We start from the raw sequence: 18,420 nt of genomic DNA on the forward strand, positions 1-18,420 counted from the left end.
TCCTTTAAAGCACTGCGAGAAAAAGAAAGAAAACTAATTTGCTAAAATTCGCTTATGAAAGTGTAAATTCTCTTTACTCGCGCCATCATTACCTCCTCATGTCGTGCTAGTTCTTTACTGTGTGGTCTTCTGTGTTCCATTGAGATCTACACCCGGTGTCGTAGAAAAGTACGGCTTTTAGAGCTTACATTATTAGACTTCTTACAGGGTGGTTTCTAATACTAGCATATCGATTGTTTTGTCTCGTCTCTTTACAAGTTTAAGACACTGATAAAATTATTTTCACAATTTGTCAATAAGATTTTACTAAGTCATTCCATCTTCTAGGCCTACTCAGACGTCCTTGTGCCGCGTCACGCAATCTAAGCCAAGAGCCGAGCGTAAGAGGCTATCCGTATCCAGCTTCATGCCTTCCGAAGTTTTTCATTCACTAAAATAACGGGGAGCAAAAGCCACAAACAGCAGGCAAAAAGGGACATTTGCAAGATTACTTCAGCACAGCCTATCTGAAGAAGGTGCCGTTGGAGCCGGGGATGGGGGGTGGAGGGTAGTTCCTTATATGAGCTATACAGGTATGTGCGGCCCCAAAGGGTATGGGTTTTCAGCCGTTGAGTTATCGATTTTGGCCAGTTTGGTCATAAATAGAGTATGGTTTTTGCACTCTACTCTTGAATTAAGTATGTTTTTCAGATGAAGCTACTTTTTCATCATTATCGATAATACCATCAACAAAAGCGCGTCATGAATTATGTTTAGGGCAACTGTGCCAGCCGTATTGAATTTTTGGTCAGGTCATAAAAAGGGTAGGGAAAATCGCAGACTTTGGTCATAAATAGGATAAGGGTTTTGGAAAGCGGGCCACACTCCCCCACCCAATTTTTTTGGGAGTAACGTCTGATAGAATAGATGATTGATATATAAACAATGTGGCCAAGATTTAGGTCTGTGAGGTTTCTCATTCGCGCGTTATTCGGAAAAGTGTTTTACCCACATTTATAGAGCTTTGTATGGAGACGCCACGTTGGTGCATAAATTTGGAAATCATGCAAACGTCTTGTATAACAAAATGAACAACCCTGTCGAGCTTAAACGTTGTAAAACGTCAAGTGATTAAAGGGTCTTATATCTGATGAAACTAAAACTTTAGAAGGATTTTTAATTTTTAATTTTGGAAATGATGACGTGAAAACCGGCGATTTCCTTAGCCTGTATACAGGCTTCCGGTGAGCTCGTCCCGCTGCTTCGCTCATTCTTCTGTTTCGCGCTGGCCGATTTTTTTCCCGTCCTCCCCAGGAGCCTGTTCGCAGGCTATGATTTCTCTGCTTCACGCGTCAAGCAAATCAAAGCGGTTTTGCATGGCCCATACATGGCTTTAAAGGTGAAGCAAGTCAATGTTTTGCGATTTCAATAAGGTGCATTCAATAGGTCGGACGCATTGTGGACTGAAGAGAAAAAGAGAGTAAAACAATAAATCATTTTGATGCCGTAAATATTGACCGGGAACAACACATGCAAAGAAAGCCCGAGAAGGCGTACTCTGGAAGACGATAAGATGATCTTCATTGCGGAAAAATTTGCACCGGTGAACGCCGGTCTTTATAATGTAATTATTATCAACGCCGTCTACCTTTCAGAGAAAAAGGGAGGAAATGGTTCCTATGCTTGAAAAGGAACAATAAGAGTTCTTCGAGTGGAGACGGCAAACTATCAAAAACTCCAGCACGTTCGCCTTTAGATTAAACAAGAAAGATGGATGCCTGATTAATTTTCCCAAATTTTCCCAGGGCGGACCCCCATATGAAAAGGACGGGGGTGCTCGTCGTACCTTTTAGGGGTTCAAAAAACTGTTCTGGTACCTCTTATCCACAGCTGCAGCGGGCAGAAGTGTGGCAGCTCTCGTAAGCTTGTAATTCTCTTCATTGTTAGCAGCTGTTATTGTTTTAGGGCTAGGGGCATTGTTTCTGTTGTTTGTTCTATTGTTCTCTCAAAGGGTAGCAAGCCATTCATGTGAGACCTTACGAGAGCTGCTTCATCACCCACTGCGGGAGCTTTCGCGATACCTTTTAGAGTACTGAGCCGAAAAAAAAATTGTCATGAAATATTTGAAAATTAACCAATTTGTAATTTTGTCTAACTTACAATCGTCTTTATCGCTATTTAAAATATGAAAGCGTTAGTTAATGTGTTGTATTAGAATGGTGCCTCTTAGGGGTCAAAAAAATTTCAAGTCACGCCCACAAAACAGGATCTTGGTACCTCATATAGGTTCCGAACAGCACCCCATCCTTTTTTGTATGGGAGGTTCCCGGGGATTAAATTTTCGTTATTTGGAAAACTCACAAAAGACGGAAAATGTCAATGAAATGACTTATCTTGTTTGGTTTGTTCCGGGAATTGATTGCCCTTCATCGGGTTTTAGTACAACGTACTATTGAGGTTAGAATGTTGGAAAAGATACTTCAAGTAAGCGAAGTGCTAGTTCCTGATCGAAAACGTAGCCCTCTGATGTCAATATTTTCGTCAGCTGGGCACAATATGACGACATACTAAAAGCCCGTAACGGAATCTGTTAAACTTTTCATTGTTAACTCTGTTAACCTCGTGTAGGGGTAGCTGGGACCGCATATGGACTCCTTTGCAGGGTAGGCGAGGCAAGTGGCCCTTTGAAAATACTAAGAAATGACCTCTTTCCCATTCCCCAGAGATTTCTTTGGTACCTATCATGTTTTGGCCCTTTGCATATTCTAGGGGATAAGGGATAGTTTTGTTTTTGATCGCAACATCGAAATATAGATGGCGTCGCGTGACGTGGTTTTCTTGTTGACGGCAAAATTCTGTACTTAGAACCAAAACACGCCTTTAAAGAGATCAAAATGGTAAGGAATAAGCACCAAAGAAGACTCGACCGATAGTTAAGAGGATGATAATGACTTAGTAGCAATGATATCGGCCTTCGGTTCGCATGAAGGTCTGAATCAAAGTTCTTCCTGAATACATAAATATAAACCAAAACCGCGCTACGGAACACTGTGGACAGGTTTGAAATGGACTTTTTTCCCCTTTCTCCTCCTTTCTCCTCTACGATATGGAAATATTGCTAGTTCAACCAAATATATCGCTAATTAGATTTAGCATTCTCTTCTAGAGGAATTGTTTTGGTGTTGTTTATATAAACGTTTCAGCTGACTTTTGCGTTCCCAAGAGATTGACAAGAAAAAAAAATATTAATCCGGATAGCACAAATATACTTTTTGAGAACGGTTATAACCAAGTCATGATCACTATTTTTCATGAACACGATATTTATGTCGTTCACCTATTTATTATTATGCAGCATTATAGATATTAGCCTTATTGCTGCCATTAATGAAGTGAAGTTTGCTGACTTCGCTCTTTCCGTTCGGAACTCTGGTTGCAATCGCGCAAGTGTCAATTCGATGATTTTTTTTCTTCGGCAATAATTTCCACTATAGCACTAGCCCGATTTCGTAACTTTAACGAACGTGAATCTATGGAATTACTGGAGCGCTTATTTATTACAAATAACAGCAACTTATCTAAAAGAGCTTTCATAGAAAGCTCGCCAATCTTTATTGTATTTCACCATGTCGAGTCCAGTGCAGTTTCTTCTCACAAACTGAGCTAATCTGGAAATTCACCAAACTTCCTTGTCCTTCTTCGTCGCAGCATGAGTAAATGAAGATAAAACTCTCCACCCACAAAAAAACCGAAAAAACCCAATGTTTAAACAATTGTTCGTGCTCTCGACTAAGATAATTTAAAACAATTATCTTTTATGCAAACAAAAAACTCGATTTGTAGTTCAACCGTGTCGCTCCCTCTGGACGAAACTAACAACAAAAAAACTTATCAATTATATATGTGTAACAAAACGCATTGAAATAAGCAAATGAAAAAGGTTGACAGAGAACGATATCCAAACCGTTTTCCAAGTATGGCGAATGGTCAGATCGAGTGGTCTGTTATTCTTTTCATTCACAACAAGAGCAATTTTGGGTAGCCCATAATAAATGTTCACTTGAGTCCAGTTGTCCAGCTGAACAATTCTACTCGAAGTTATTGTCATTTTTCAAAACTAAGGGAAAAACGATAAACACTACACTTTGCTACGAAGTTAGAAAACGTGAATGAAAAATTCACACTAATCCTCAATAGCGCTTTAAACAATCAAGCTTTGGTGTCCCTTGATATGGAAATATTAGTTTGAAAGTGGTGTCACAAGCTGGGTATAGTAACATAAATACTGTATTGGCTGTTACTAGTTTCATGACACTAGAAAATTGAGTCTTCTATAAGTGAATAAAGATGGAGAATTTTAAGCTCGGTAATGAAATGTGAAAGGTGAATTGATAAACATGACAATTCGTCCCACGGTCGTGTTATGTTGATGAATTCACCTTTCACATTTCATAAGTCTTCTATACTCTGCACTATAACACTGAAAGGTAAGCCTAGTTCAGCTAGAGACATAACGACATAGAAAGGACGTTATCAAGTTATGTTTGCAGTGTGAACATAACGACATAATAACAACATAACATGAACTCATAACGAGTTACGGAAAAAAAACCTGATCTTTTCTTGATGTCTTTATGTCGATCATAAGCGATTGAGTCGTTATATCATGATGTCGTTATGCCGCTACCTTACTGATTAGGAGAGTGCAAGAACTAATCACTAAGGCAAAAACATAGTAGTATGACAAGGAAGGTATGATGCTTGACGACTGTGACTTGATAAAGCGTAACAGCTAGCGCTATGAAAATTGAACAATATGAAGTTGATTTTGTCTACCCCCGAGTTCGTTTCTTTGGAGGCTTGTCCACCGTTTTTTTTTAAGAATGACATTGAAAAAAACGTTATAAAATATAAATAAAAGATTCCAATTCAAATGCAAACGTAGCAATGCTCTGAATAATCAATGTAAAAATTCTCGTATATGCTAATTGGTATTCAAAAGTAGCGGTACTCGTATATTAACAAGGCTTCTCGGAGAGTGTATTGACCGAGTGAATTTAAGCTCTAGGGCTTCGTACAGTAACATTCTCTTGAAATATACCTTAATTAGGGGGCCTACTGCATTTTTGAAACGTCAATCGTCTGACTTCCTCTCTCTGGTTAGGTTGATGTTGTAAAAGTTGGGTCTTTGCGTATTTCCAAAGATCAATGTGCCGACAAGTTTAAACCGATCGTTTTAAACAAGACGAGAAATGCAACGCAACATCGTTATCACGTCTGTATAATTATATGCACACGCGTAGCTACTTGGAGCCTATACAAAAATCTCCATGTCGTGTACGATGTCCCGACATTTCACTGAATAAAGGATGGAAACAAGGGGTGCGTCGATTCCTCAAAAATGCAGTAAGCAACTAAACCTAAAGGCTTATAATGCTATCATCATTTTCTTTAAAGGGAACCAGTAAGTCAAAATATCAGATTTACACTCTGACGATCTCTGAACAGGGTACAAAACTGACGCGCAAATATTTGAATGTTGAGACTCCCTCCAATTACTGGCGGCTTCTGACAATGAAATTTATCCACTTTCTATACTTTGACACCCTCGTGTAATACGCATACTTTCTTGGTCTTCCACAACCTTCGCTCCAACCAAACAGTCCAATTACAATCCAGCGGCCAGAGCGTGGCTGCTGCATGACGAGGGGGCTCCCCACGTCTCCAAAGCAGGGATCTTTTGGCTTCTTTTTGAAGCCCGCACACAACGTGGTTTCTTTGTCAAACGAATAAATTGAAGCTTCCTTGCATTCTTTATCCGGGACAATCGGGACTGTAACCTGTCTTAGTTCGGCAGACAAAGGTCCAGTAGGTTCACCGAGCCTGATTGCTTTAGTTGAACCCCATCCTGCCACTGTACCAAACTGAAGTGGCTTTTCTAAAATCTTGTCTCGTTTCCGTTTTGGGACGCACACCTTCAATAAATTATCAGCAAAACTACTCATTTGGACTCAAGATTAATACGCTAATCTTTACAAAATAGTTAGTCTACAGTCGCATTCGGGCAAAGTTTGCTATAAATCTTCTTCAACGTTTCGAGTCCAGCGTTGGTACGACACAGTAACCTTCATGATCAACAAGGCATTCGGGCTGCAAGTTGAGGGAGGTTTGTATCCTGATTTTAAAGGGTCCTAGTCAGCCACACCTTCGTTTTTATTTACATGCGAGAGTTTGGCTATTACATTTTATTCGGGGCATGTCGAAACGAAGGAAATCACTATGAAACTACTAGAGATAGTTAAACATACTTTCAGGAACACAACTTTTTACAGTAAAGCTATAAGGGTTCTCTGAACCATGCAACATCAATGATTTCGATGGGATCGGAAATGCCGGAGTTTGACTAGGGTCCTTAACACTCACCCATTTGGGCATTACACGATGCCCTGAAGTTTTTAATAAGTTTGAAGGTGCCCGTAACTATATATTCTTTTTTACTGTTTCATTTGTCATTAACTGATAATGTTATCCTACCTCCAGAAATGTAGTGTTTTGATATGGATAGCGTGACTCTCCCCCTTAACTGAGCAGCAAGTACGCACACCCATGAGACACTGATCAATGCGCCTTGCAGTTAGAAGCGCCTTAATCTCGTGCTTTTACATAATAACAAAGAAAGAAAGCCAAGCAACAACAACAACAACGAGCTCACTTACCATCCTAATATGGTCATTAAGCCTAACGGGCTTCTCCAACTCTAACAGAGCGATATTATGGGCCATAGTAGTTCGGTCGTATCCCGGATGTAAAACGATCCTTTTCACGGTGACTGGCGTTTCAGTACCGTCCAGTTTGTTACGGTTGAATTCACCTAATGATTCATAGAATAATTACAGGCTGTTGAACATCTTAACTATTAAAGGGCCAACGAGGGGAAAAAAAATAGCGAATCAGCATGCATTTCTTGAGGAACAAGACGTATATAATACGGTAAGGGTTTTGGTTACGGTTACATGTACAATATGGTTGGGGCCAATTCCTACATTGTGATGATCGTCGCTTGATGAACGATTTAAAATTCACGGCGGAGTCTGGTTGATGCTGTCTGGAAAAATGCCTTGAATTAATATTATCAATTTATTGAGCAAACATGATTTACGTACCTAATATCACTTGAAGTCTGTTGGGTTTTATGGGCGTTACGCCCTTTTTGACTTGAAGAACGTTTGCTACTGTAAGAACCCACCCTGGTTTAACGAGCGCTCCGTTGAAGAGATAGCTTTTTCTTCCTAAAAGGTGAAAAAAAAAAAAATAAATCTTTCATATTCAGGGAGCTTGTCTTACTGACCATGAACGGGTCTGAATGATTTTCATTAAGACGGTATAAAAAGACTGCTCACAGACGTTATGTCAAGAGATGACTAGAACTGATCTCCGCCCCGTATTCCAAGCACTTGCCCTCATTTAGATATAATTTTGCCAAAAAAAGTCATTTTACCTTGTAGGAACACTGCACTGTTTTTCATGCCGTTTGATTTAAGCTAAAATTTAAGTTGCACGAATCAGCCGCTACGTGTGTCAGTTCGAGATATTTTGAAAGCAAATTTTTAAAATACCGCTAAAGAGCAGTTTTGGTCAACATTTTCTATACTTAAACCCGTTCGTTCCCCTATTCATAAACCTTCAGCCTTGAAAAAAGATGCTCCTTTAATTAGGACAGAACATCTCCATAAAGTCTGAAATAAAGAATGACTCCGGCTGGAGACGATGCATGAAAACAAGATCTAGAGGCAGCGTTGTTAACACAACTAGTATATTTTGTTACGGTATTGTTTTCTTAGATGCGGTTGTAAGCATCAGGAATTACAATATATCTGTAATTTTATTTAAGCCGGCTTTAACGTCATGTATCCCCACTTCTGAAGCAAACGTCAAAAAGCCACAACGGGACCGCACAAGTCGAAGTCCATGACCTAGCTAACATTGTTGCGTGAAAGTGTCTTATAGAAACAATAAATGAACATTTGTATCATTTCATTTGTGATTAAGAGATACCGCAGTCGAAATGCGGCAAAGATGATAAATGACATAAGCAGTAATACGCGTTTTTAATCTCAAATACGAGATTAACAAAAACATACCCCCAAAAAAGGTATTAAGCCTCGTAACAGCTTACTGCCCGCAGTCTTTTGCCACACACATCTAAGCTACCGCAAAAATTCACCTACATGATGAACTCAGTTTATACGCCTAGTAATATGCTGACAGAAAAACCTTTCCAGTTATACCCATGCTCCTCTCCTTCACCCGAATCTTCTAGTCTATCTATCTTCTATTTCTTGAAATTATTCATTAACGGACGGGAATCACTTAAAAGCCAGAATCAAAATGATCTTGGTGGGAGCGAGCGAAGCTTCATGCGTTTACTGGCTAATAGCTCCAAAGTGGAGTACATACTTGTGCTGTTGTAGCTGATGGCGACCTGCCAGGGCCAGGCTCCATAATCTGAGGATATCCCTCCCACAATCCGTCTGATGCGTGTCGCATTCTTTGAATTTCCCAGCGTACCACAAGTGTGCGGTGAAACTTTAGTCTTTTCTACACCAAAGTAAACGATCTCAGTTACAGTTCTATTTACTCTAATAACAACTTACATAACACACTTAAGAGCCATACTTATATAAATTGATAGAAAGAGCTAGCTCAAACTGTTTCCCCCTGTTACGTAGGATAGTTTACTTTTGATTTATCGAAATAAACGAGCGATCTTCCTTTCTTTTCCAGACAGCCTTTCTTAAACGAAATCATGGGCTCCTGACAAAATAGGAAAATAATTTTCCCCTTTAAGTATCGCTTTACTTGGACGTTGACCAAAAACCTGCGGTGCACCAATACGGCTGCATTTCTCACAAAACTTTTCAAGTTCACGGAAAAAAAAAAAAAAAAAAAAAGCAAAAAGAAACGGTTTCTCATTTATCCTCCCTTTGCTCTTTGTCACTTACTTCGGAACAGAGCAGCAACCATTCGGTATTTACTAGACAAGCATAACTTTCCATCGCCATGGTAACCCAGCTTGCACTTGCAGTGGAACGACCCAATGGTGTTGAAGCACGTGGCCTTCGCGTGACATAGATGATTGTGCTCGACCTGCACGTCATTGGTGGTGTAAGGGTTTTCGTAATCTTCGTATTCAATGCATTCGTTGATATCTGTATGAAAAAGAGGGATTAACTCTATAACACCAGATTGGGAGCCAGAGCACAGCATCACGTAATCAGCAGTACAGCTATGTCACGCAATGGAAATGTCCACGCCTCAGCAAAACCGTAAACTAATAGCCAAGCTAAACAAGAGTTGAAAATTCTCAACTACTTTCATTGATCCACAATAGATCGGTTTGCGACCTTTATGAAAAGGTGAACCGCCATGGGAAGCTTATAAGCTTTACAGAACTGCCAAGGCGGTTTACCTTTGTGAAAGTTGACTTAGGGCACAGGTGTTTCACTTTCCCGTCTACTCACCAGTTTCTTTAAAAAGTAACAACTTTAATCTTACAGACTACAAAAGCGCTGCAGCATAATTGCTAGGAATAATTTTCAAATCTGATCAGCCAAATTATCTGTCTTTCAGGAGTTATTTCACATTGGATATACTGATGTTTTGGGACTATTTTCGTTTGTACCCTTTCCAAAATGGCGGACGTCAGAGAGAACGCAATTGAGAACCTTTTCATCGCAAAACAATCCAAGCATTTGTAGTTGTTTTTGACGTTATATACTCTTCCTATTATGCAAAAGCATAGTCCAGTCGAACTTATGTTCTTTTCGTTGAAGGGACCAACCAAAACAAACCTCAATGTGGATCAAGGAAGAGTCCTTAGTTTGCAAACAAATATGAGCATTCGTAAGCAAATACTCTTTACTTAAAAGTCAAACGTTTGCGATAAGTGCCACGTGCACACCATTGAGACATTTTGCTGTAGAGTAGTCTGCCAAACGTAATTACCTTCACAAGTTGGCAAGGTTCCACTCCATTTTTTATTCTGCTGACACTGTCGTAACCTGGTCCCTACGGTGAGTCTAAATCCCGGATTGCAAAAATATTCAACCTTGGCTTTGTAGTCGAAGTCTTCTCCCACACGGAAGCCATTCTTTGGGACACCAGGATCGTCGCATGTTTTTAATAGAGCTATGAAAAAGAAATTGGAATATTAAAGATGATTAAAGACGACAACATAAAGGTTTCCCGCACTTCCCTTAATTATTATTCTGGTTTCATGTATTCTCTGCGGGTTCCTGTAATTAATTTTATGCTATTTACATGTATCAATCAAATTAATTTTAAGTCGGTTTTGTAAATGCGTGACCTTGTTAGAATATTTAAGCCTTATATACCGTATAATAATGATAATGATAATGATAATGATAATGATAATGATAATGATAATAATAATAATAATAATAAGTTAAGTCAATCTAAGAAAGCGAAAATGAAACATTAGTGATGACGGCTCTCTTTTCGTGCGTGAGAAATTCTGGAAAAGTCGGATAAAAAAACGTACAGACAAACAAACAAAAAAATGGAACTTGAGAAACCGAGGTTCGCGTATAATGTAAAGCTTGGCCAATAGTAATTTCACAAAGAGCTTGACCTTTTTGACTATCTAGAGTTACCAAGGTGATATGAGACACCTCTATCCTGAAGTACTAGACGGCACTCATCCAGTAATCAGCTGATTAGTCACTGGTTTTTGTCATTTGACCAAGCTAACACAGCAGGCGCTTCCGGAGCAGGGTTGTACAGAAATATCAGCAGGGTCAATAAAGAGATTCGCACGAGCGAAGGAGTATTCCTTTCTTCCTTCTCTCGCTTTCTATTACCTTATAATCTACCCAAATTGTAAATTGTACAATCCAAAACTACTTTAGCCGAATTGGAAGAATTGGCAAAAACAGCTTGGCCATTCCTCCAAACTGTTTACGAACCGTTGAAGTTTTAACTGCAACAGGTATAACTTTGTGCCTTTAAAATGATTACACTCTTTTTTTTTTAAAAAAAAATGAACGTGTAATTTTGAAGCCGAGGCGGAACATCCTCATTCATATTTTTTTGCGATTTGAGCCTGAAAACGTTCTTAGATGCCTACAACGTTACATTGTACTAACAGTAATTTCATTCGTGAAGTTTTTAGTGGTTGCATTAAGTACAGACTAAGTTCGACAACAAACTGAGATGTTCTTTAGTCATGCAATAAGAAAACCATATTTTTAATGTTGAAAAAAGCACTTGGATTATTTTCCTGTTCGACTACAGTTTTGGCCGGATTTATTTTACCTTTATTTATACTTCTCATTAAAAAAGAAGAAGAAGAAAAAACAAAACATAAAACAAAACAAACGCTATGAACAAAGTAAGAACGCCTTAACGTTCTTATTAAAAAAGGTTCTTATTAAGTATAGTTCAAAAACAAAAACTCATTCTGCTGATTTTAATTCTTTCCACCTGTCTGTTGGTCAGCATTACTACAAAGTTTTACATTAACAATGTTTGATGCTTATCTCTAAGCCTATTTCTATGAGAGCGACAAGAATGATAAAACAAAAATGTTTTAGCTTGTCTCCATCTGACGCGAAATTCAAAACACTTGTACAGTGCCACTCTGTGAATCGGCTAAAAAATAAAATGCTCGAACCAACCTTAGAATCAAAATGGTTGACCTTACCATAAAAAGGAGTGTGCATCCCGTCCAGCCCTCGGCCACGTTTGCGAAAAGGAAAATTCAGCTGATACCGGGTAACGTATTAGCCATAAGAAACGTAATATTTCCTCATTCTCTCTCATTCCTCATTGTGGCCCGCAGGACACATAAGGCCATAGCATTTCTCAAAAACGTGACTAGAGCGTGTGGCACCCAAGGAAAAGGATTATACCCACATCCAGAGGTACGCAAGAACAGTGTTTGTGTTCTTTATAGAGGACAACATTAACCTTGTGCGCCTTCTCCAGCTGTTTTGTAATCTCCCTAACATCCTGGGTAGCACATTAGGTACTTCCTTATTACCTTTTCATGTAGCTTGAGACAAATATCATCATATACTACACGAATAATTGAAGCACTTGACACAACTAACCAGTGATCGAGATTTTGCAAAATTTCCAGGCATATTGTGTTTGCTATGTCTGTTGTTTTTATTTTACAGGATAATAAACCTAATGAGATTTATGTCAGGCAAGCGAGGTTAAGAAAGGGAAGTTTTGTTGGCGCCAACTTTAGATTATCCTGCACGCTCTTCACCGTCCGTGACCGCGCGCAGCATTCACTCGCACAGTCGCAAGGTCATTTCAATGATTGATGACTAGGCATTAAACGCTAATTTAATTTTGTTCTCTCAATCACTAGAAACGTCCAGCAACAAAGCGCTCTATTTATTCTACCACACAAGAGATAGATAGTTGCGAAATTTGCTGCATTTTGATAATATCAATATTTTGGCCGAAAATAGAAGAACTGAAACGAATTAAAGCTAACATGCGTCCCGGTCGTTTAGCTTTACAAAATGTACTGTACAGATGGGTGCTAATTACACGGTGGGAGATATCTTTTGATAAAACAAACGGCGTTATACAAAAGTTTATCTTCATTTTGTGAACACCTCTTGATCTACAGCAGGATTTAACCACAGAACACTTTGCACTCGTTATACCGCCGAAATTAAAATGTAGGTTCAACCCTTAGGTTATTCCGGAACCGCACACTGAGGCAGACGGCAAAATAAATCAACATTTTTTAGTTTCCTGTTTACAACTGCGCAATGAAGAGAGGCCGCGCGAGGGACACAGCACGACATTTTAAATGAAAACCTGAACGGAACATCGCGGCTACTAAAACACACTCCTTTGTGTGGTCTAAAACACAACCAAATCGGTACAAACGTAAAACACTCTCTCTGATTTGTACTGTGGTTTAAAAATGTTTCAATGGACATTTTGCGTATTTTAGACTTCATTGTAATTAAATCCACGTGACCCTCAGTAGATGCGATCTACCAAGAAATCAGCTGAAATGTCTTCAAGTATTAAACTTCAAATGAAAACCACACGAAAAAACTTTAAGAGAAAATGAAAACCACACGCATAAATTTTCGGACGCACTAAACAGACGGCGTCACTCACGATAGAATAAGTCAAACAAGTTGTCTTTTTCCTCGTTGTCATCGATATGACATCGTGTTGCGCAAATTCTAAACAGCGCTTCTACTAGTTTACCTCTAGTAAATCGCCAGTAATATAACCTTCGACAATTTTTAAAAAGGCCTTTCTTTCTTGTTTTCTTTTTCCACAGAGCGGTTTGTACTTACGAAACACGATCGCTAAGACAGATTTATTTATTCCATGATTTGTTGAAAAATAGAAACTTGGGTAAACTGGAACGATTTAGACATGGCGGTTTGAACTCTTTCAACGGTCATTTAATGCCATACTTCTTTAATGCCCAATTATTATAAAACCTGGATTCTTGTGTGCTAATAATATCGCGAGGAATGACAGAATGTCTTCCCAGTTCTTTTGAAGAGTAGAAGATGTATATTTTGACCTTTTTATTCTTCTTATTTTGAACCCCAATGCCCGTTATACAGTGTCAAATAAGCCAGAATCTCAAAGTTGCTTGACTATATTAAACGGGATTAGGCGGCGCGTCCAGTCGATAGCTTCATATAAGAATGTCTTTGATTTCTTAACCAACGTATCACGAAGAAAGCTTTTGATAATTAACAAACGCTATTGAAGTTAAGGTAAACAGCAAATACAGATTAAGATCGAATCTGCTGCTTTTCCTTTTGCCACAATCTTTGCAGGAGAACAACTGATTTTTACTGAAATTAACAAAATATAGAAACAAAAACCATCATTGCTCTTGGTACTACTCGTTTAAAAGTAAAGAATTCTGGCCGTCGACGCAACGTCAACCGTAAACACGTCAACTTTAAAATAAAGAAAAGCGCTTAGTGCCGAAGATTCGGAATTTTAGTAGCTAAACTATATTCTTATTCTACATCTAAACGGCAAGGAGAGGAAAATTCAGCTGCCCAATGCGATGAATGTACGTTGAAATTTCTGATCAAGATGAAAACGGGATCTCGACATGCACGCAGTTCTCCACAGCTTAGCTTCAGAACTTTGCTTGCACGTGATATCCAATTTAACAGACTCAGAAATGCACAAAAGCGTTCAAAGGATGCTAGAAATGGCAGAAAGCAAGAGATTACCTTTGACTGTCTTTCTTCCGAAGGAGCTCACTTCTGCTGCTCTCAACGCCAGCAATCCAAAGAAAAATACGAGAAAGTGGCTTGGTAGGGTCATCGCTGATTCCACAAAGCTAATCGTGCTTGCTCTGAGTGGAGTTTGACTTTTTCTCAACGCAAAACAAGATAATTTGTCTTGAGATATTTTCAAATGACGTCAGCTCAGCAGTCTTTTGCTGTGAAGGCGTTAGAGTGAAGCCCTGCAAGAAAAAAGAGAAATGCAAGCGGCATGAAGCAACGTAATCTTCATCAAGATTGTAACAAGAAACCCATTTTCTACAGGTATCTGTGGACGTGCTCGCATATGATATCAACACCTGGTGGGAGGTCCTTGCTCCAGAGGCGCGAGCTGCCGCGTGCTATCTGGCTAATAATGTTTATATTGCATAGCTCAAACTTGTAACTTTAATAAGTAACTTCTCCGTCGGCGTAGAAATGGAAACTTATGTGGCGCACATGTCATCCAAGATATTGGTTCGGTATTGAGTTGCGCTTTGCTATTCTTGGATGGCCTCATTGAGCTAGAGCACTTGAAACGGAAGCTGTGGTTACCATGAATCAACATACACGGCTTTTATTCAATTTACTGAAAGAAAACGGAAATCCAGTGTCACGAAACTTTCCTGATATCTCGTCCACCCTCAGTTTACACCAAAGAGTTTTATAGTTTGAGAGAGAAAGAAAGTCTCGCGTTCCCGACACAATTCTGCGACTAAATGGGGGCAGACAGGTCTACAGCGTAATCTGTCTTTGGTAGAGCTTAAAACTGATGTAAGGGTAGAACCCTTCCTTTTGCAAAGTTCCCGTGAGAACATACGTAAGAAAACCAGATGATGCGGTTTCTTTAGCTTGAACTACTTTTTTTATTCATACTATTGTATAACAGACTGCTGCTAGTTGTTTTCGAATATCACACGTGTACGATAAGTTCTAAAATGGATTACCTTTCCGGACTTTTCCTGACTACCCAGAGACTGGGTAAGCGGGAAACTCGGAAACTCTTGAGCTCTGTGGGGGGGTGGGGTGTCAACCGCTTATGACCATTCAGACATTTGAGTGGACTTTTAGCTTGGGAATTCACTTTGCGTGATCCTGAATTCACGTGTTCCTCAAACATACATTTGAGAGCGGATGGCAAGCCATGGTAATGGTACTACTGACTCATAAACGTAAGGGGCGCGTCCACAATGAGTCTTAAGCTCTGACGCCAAGGATGTAGCAAAATGAAAAGGCCTATCCTCTTCCCTATTTAAAACACAAGCTCTACTAAGGCGTGTAATTATCTTAAGTACATCCTTTTCCGGATTGCCGAAGATGATCAGTATTGTTCTGAACATTTTAACCGCTTAGACAAAATAAAAATACGATAAATGCTGAAAGAAGCTTTGGAAGGGCGACTGTTAAAGTTAAGACTTTTTAAACATTCGAGGCATTGCTATAGCTACGATCAATTTTATTATGTATTTGCAAATAGACCACCCCGACTTTTCCGCCCTTCATCATATATCTTTCTTTTCTTCTTCTTCTTGAGAAATCGAGGCGACGCCAACCAGGAAAATCTTTGGTGGCACGCGGTACGGAAGTTTTGGATTGCCGACTTGCATTTTATTATCATTTTTTTTTTCCAATTCCTTATGCTACTGTTTAATCCCCATCTTCTCCGGTTGGTGGCCACGTCTTCAACTGTCACCGGAATTATCCCTTTTCCTTCCTTCAACTCTAACTGATATAATTTAAACTGCATGCAAGACTGCTGGATGTTTTGGCAAGCATCGCTTTGACGACATAACGTGTGACGTTCTCAATGTCGATGTTTCATCTAAGCGTTCAATCTTCTTCTTATCTTTGCCGTGTGAAGGAGTGATGAAAGCTTATTTCAAATTGGTCGTGTTGGGTATAAACTAGTGGATGATAAGAGATAAGTAAATTTCTAGTTAAAAGAATGTTTGAGACTTGTCGTAGTATTAGTTCATCATTCCTCCTGCTACCTCGTGTTCGAAAGTCACAAATAATTGTGATCAAAATAACGGGAAATGAGTGTTGCTGAAAAAGCAATAATCAGGTGCTTTCCTAACATAGCGAGTGGTTTCAGCCGAGGAAACTGTTGTTGCGGAACTTCTTATTTCGATATGTAATATATAGGTTGGGGTTTTTTTTTTTCTTTTTCTTTTCTTTTTTTTTTTTTTTCTAAAAATGGGGGAAATGGCACGAGAGGAAGAATTAGGAGATTAAAACGGCGATACCGTTGGATTGCGTAAGGCTGAGGAGCTTTATAACAAGTTTTGTCAGACAGCCAAAATTAAAGCACTAGTGTTTATTTAAATACTTTGATTGCTGCGTTTTGTTTTATTATTATTATTATTATTTTTGTAGCAATACAAAACTGATCCATTGTAGATATCAAATATAAAGGTCATTCAAATGTGATACTTTTCTTTCTTTCATACAACACCGCCAAAAACAAAAGATCGAGTTGCCATCATTTCAATTTTACTAGAGTGTCTAAGTGGGGGGCATGATTTCAGTTGTCGGCTTCTAATTTGGGCCTTCTGACTTTTGTCGGCTACTGTCAGTTACATTTTTGGTTTATTTTTGGTGGGGTTAAGTCCGATAAATTTGTTGGCCTCCTATTTGGAATGTTTGTCAGTGACAGTTATAAATACAAATGGTTCGCTGTACCATATATCCGTCAAAACCTTCCTAACGGTCCTGGAGAGACCATACAGGTTCTTAGCACAATTGATTGTCCTCTCTTAGGGATACGGGTTTCTACTTTAATGGGCTATGGTTAGAGAGTATGGATTTTGACGTGTTTTAGTCTGCAATATCTACTGAAATTGCGTCAATAGTTAGACAGATTTTGATGACTTCCAGAAGTGATGCTGCTGGACAAGGTAATATCAACTGCATTAAATAACAAATATGTTAAGTGTAATCTTACTTTCTTACCTGATCGTTAAAATAAATTGTGAGCAAAAGACAAGCAGTTGCTTTGCACTTTCACACGCCTTTCGCAAACCTTCTTTTCTGATGGCTTCTGATGTTAGCACAGAATGCAGCAGTAGAGCGCAAATAGACAGACAAGCGGATTTACTCTTACACCTACGTTTGAGCCATTCGGAGGGTCTATGACGTCACCTTCAGTGAAGGTAGCGAGGTTACCTTTGCACGTTCTTGCATTCACGCGACCCTCTCTGCAAGGTTCACGATACCAGCTGGGAGAATGGTTCTTTCGTGTTGAGCAATCCAAAATGCCCCGTGGACGATAGCATCAAACGTAACGAACATTTTAACTGAGAGAGAAAACAGGGAAGGATTTACGAGAGACGAAAATAGCGTCTGGCGGAGTGAGAGCGCACTAGGCTAACGTATCGACAGCACCCAGCCCTCTGCGTTTTACAACTCCGACTTGACCGTTAGATGGCTGAAGCTTGTAATATCCAGCAAAAGCACCTTCAGTTAAAAGTGTTACAGATTTAAGTATGATTTATTCGAGGCCTGCTGGGTGAAAGTTTTATTTTTGTTATGGGAAATGTTGCCCATAGGAAAAGTTCAGTATCGGTTTCCAAAATAAAAAAAAAAGAGTAGAATAAATTCAAAAAGAAAAAACAACAACAACAACAACAACAACAACAACAACAACAATAGGAATTTGAGTTCAGGGCAAAAAAGTTATTGAAAATAATAATTATTAGAACACTTCAGCCACTGCACCAGTGGACAGTTTGAACCAGCAGTGACTCACAAGTAGTCATTGTGGAATTCTTCAATTTGGAGAAAACGCCTTCAGCCCAGCTAATCGAGTTTTAGAGAGAGTGACAGATTCATTCAAACTTTATTTACGGAACTCCCCGAGCATATACTCTGAAATCCAACGCTTGTCAAATAGTCGACGATTTCACGTCAAAGATTAAAAACTAGACAAAATGAAAGGACTACTTTAATTAATAGCACTCTTTGATTCACATACTGATGACTAAAACAAGACAGGCTGTCGAAAAAGATGAAAAAATGTCATCCCCTTTTAAGAAAGACCGCAGGATCAAATACAACCTAAATAGTGGTTTGTTATATCCGTATTGCCTAACTCTCCATGCGTTACGACATTTTTTTTTTTACAGCCGAGTTTAATCTATTT

General features: G+C 39.1%; 1 protein-coding gene across 3 annotated transcripts; it reads right to left on the reverse strand.

Annotated features, from left to right (window-relative positions):
• Positions 1-1,788: 1,788 nt before the first annotated feature.
• On the reverse strand, positions 1,789-17,900 carry LOC145466379 (serine protease 33-like). Of its 3 annotated transcripts, none has more exons than XM_081450195.1 (8): positions 17,232-17,900; positions 14,247-14,482; positions 9,985-10,167; positions 8,982-9,188; positions 8,437-8,577; positions 7,143-7,268; positions 6,696-6,850; positions 1,792-5,954 (listed from the first exon to the last, which is right to left on the reverse strand). In XM_081450195.1, the coding sequence occupies exons 2-8, from the start codon at positions 14,338-14,340 to the stop codon at positions 5,535-5,537; spliced, it is 1,326 nt and encodes a 441-aa protein (XP_081306321.1). In that variant the 5' UTR covers positions 14,341-14,482; positions 17,232-17,900; the 3' UTR covers positions 1,792-5,534. The 3 variants fall into 3 exon arrangements, with proteins under 3 accessions (XP_081306386.1, XP_081306321.1, XP_081306252.1); XM_081450126.1 differs by lacking the exon at positions 17,232-17,900 and adding an exon at positions 14,600-17,199; XM_081450260.1 differs by lacking the exons at positions 8,982-9,188; positions 17,232-17,900 and having other exon boundaries at positions 1,789-5,954; positions 14,247-17,201.
• Positions 17,901-18,420: the final 520 nt, after the last annotated feature.

The sequence above is a fragment of the Orbicella franksi genome, chromosome 1, assembly GCF_964199315.1.
Source record: "Orbicella franksi chromosome 1, jaOrbFran1.1, whole genome shotgun sequence".
In the NCBI taxonomy this organism is placed as follows: domain Eukaryota; kingdom Metazoa; phylum Cnidaria; class Anthozoa; order Scleractinia; family Merulinidae; genus Orbicella; species Orbicella franksi.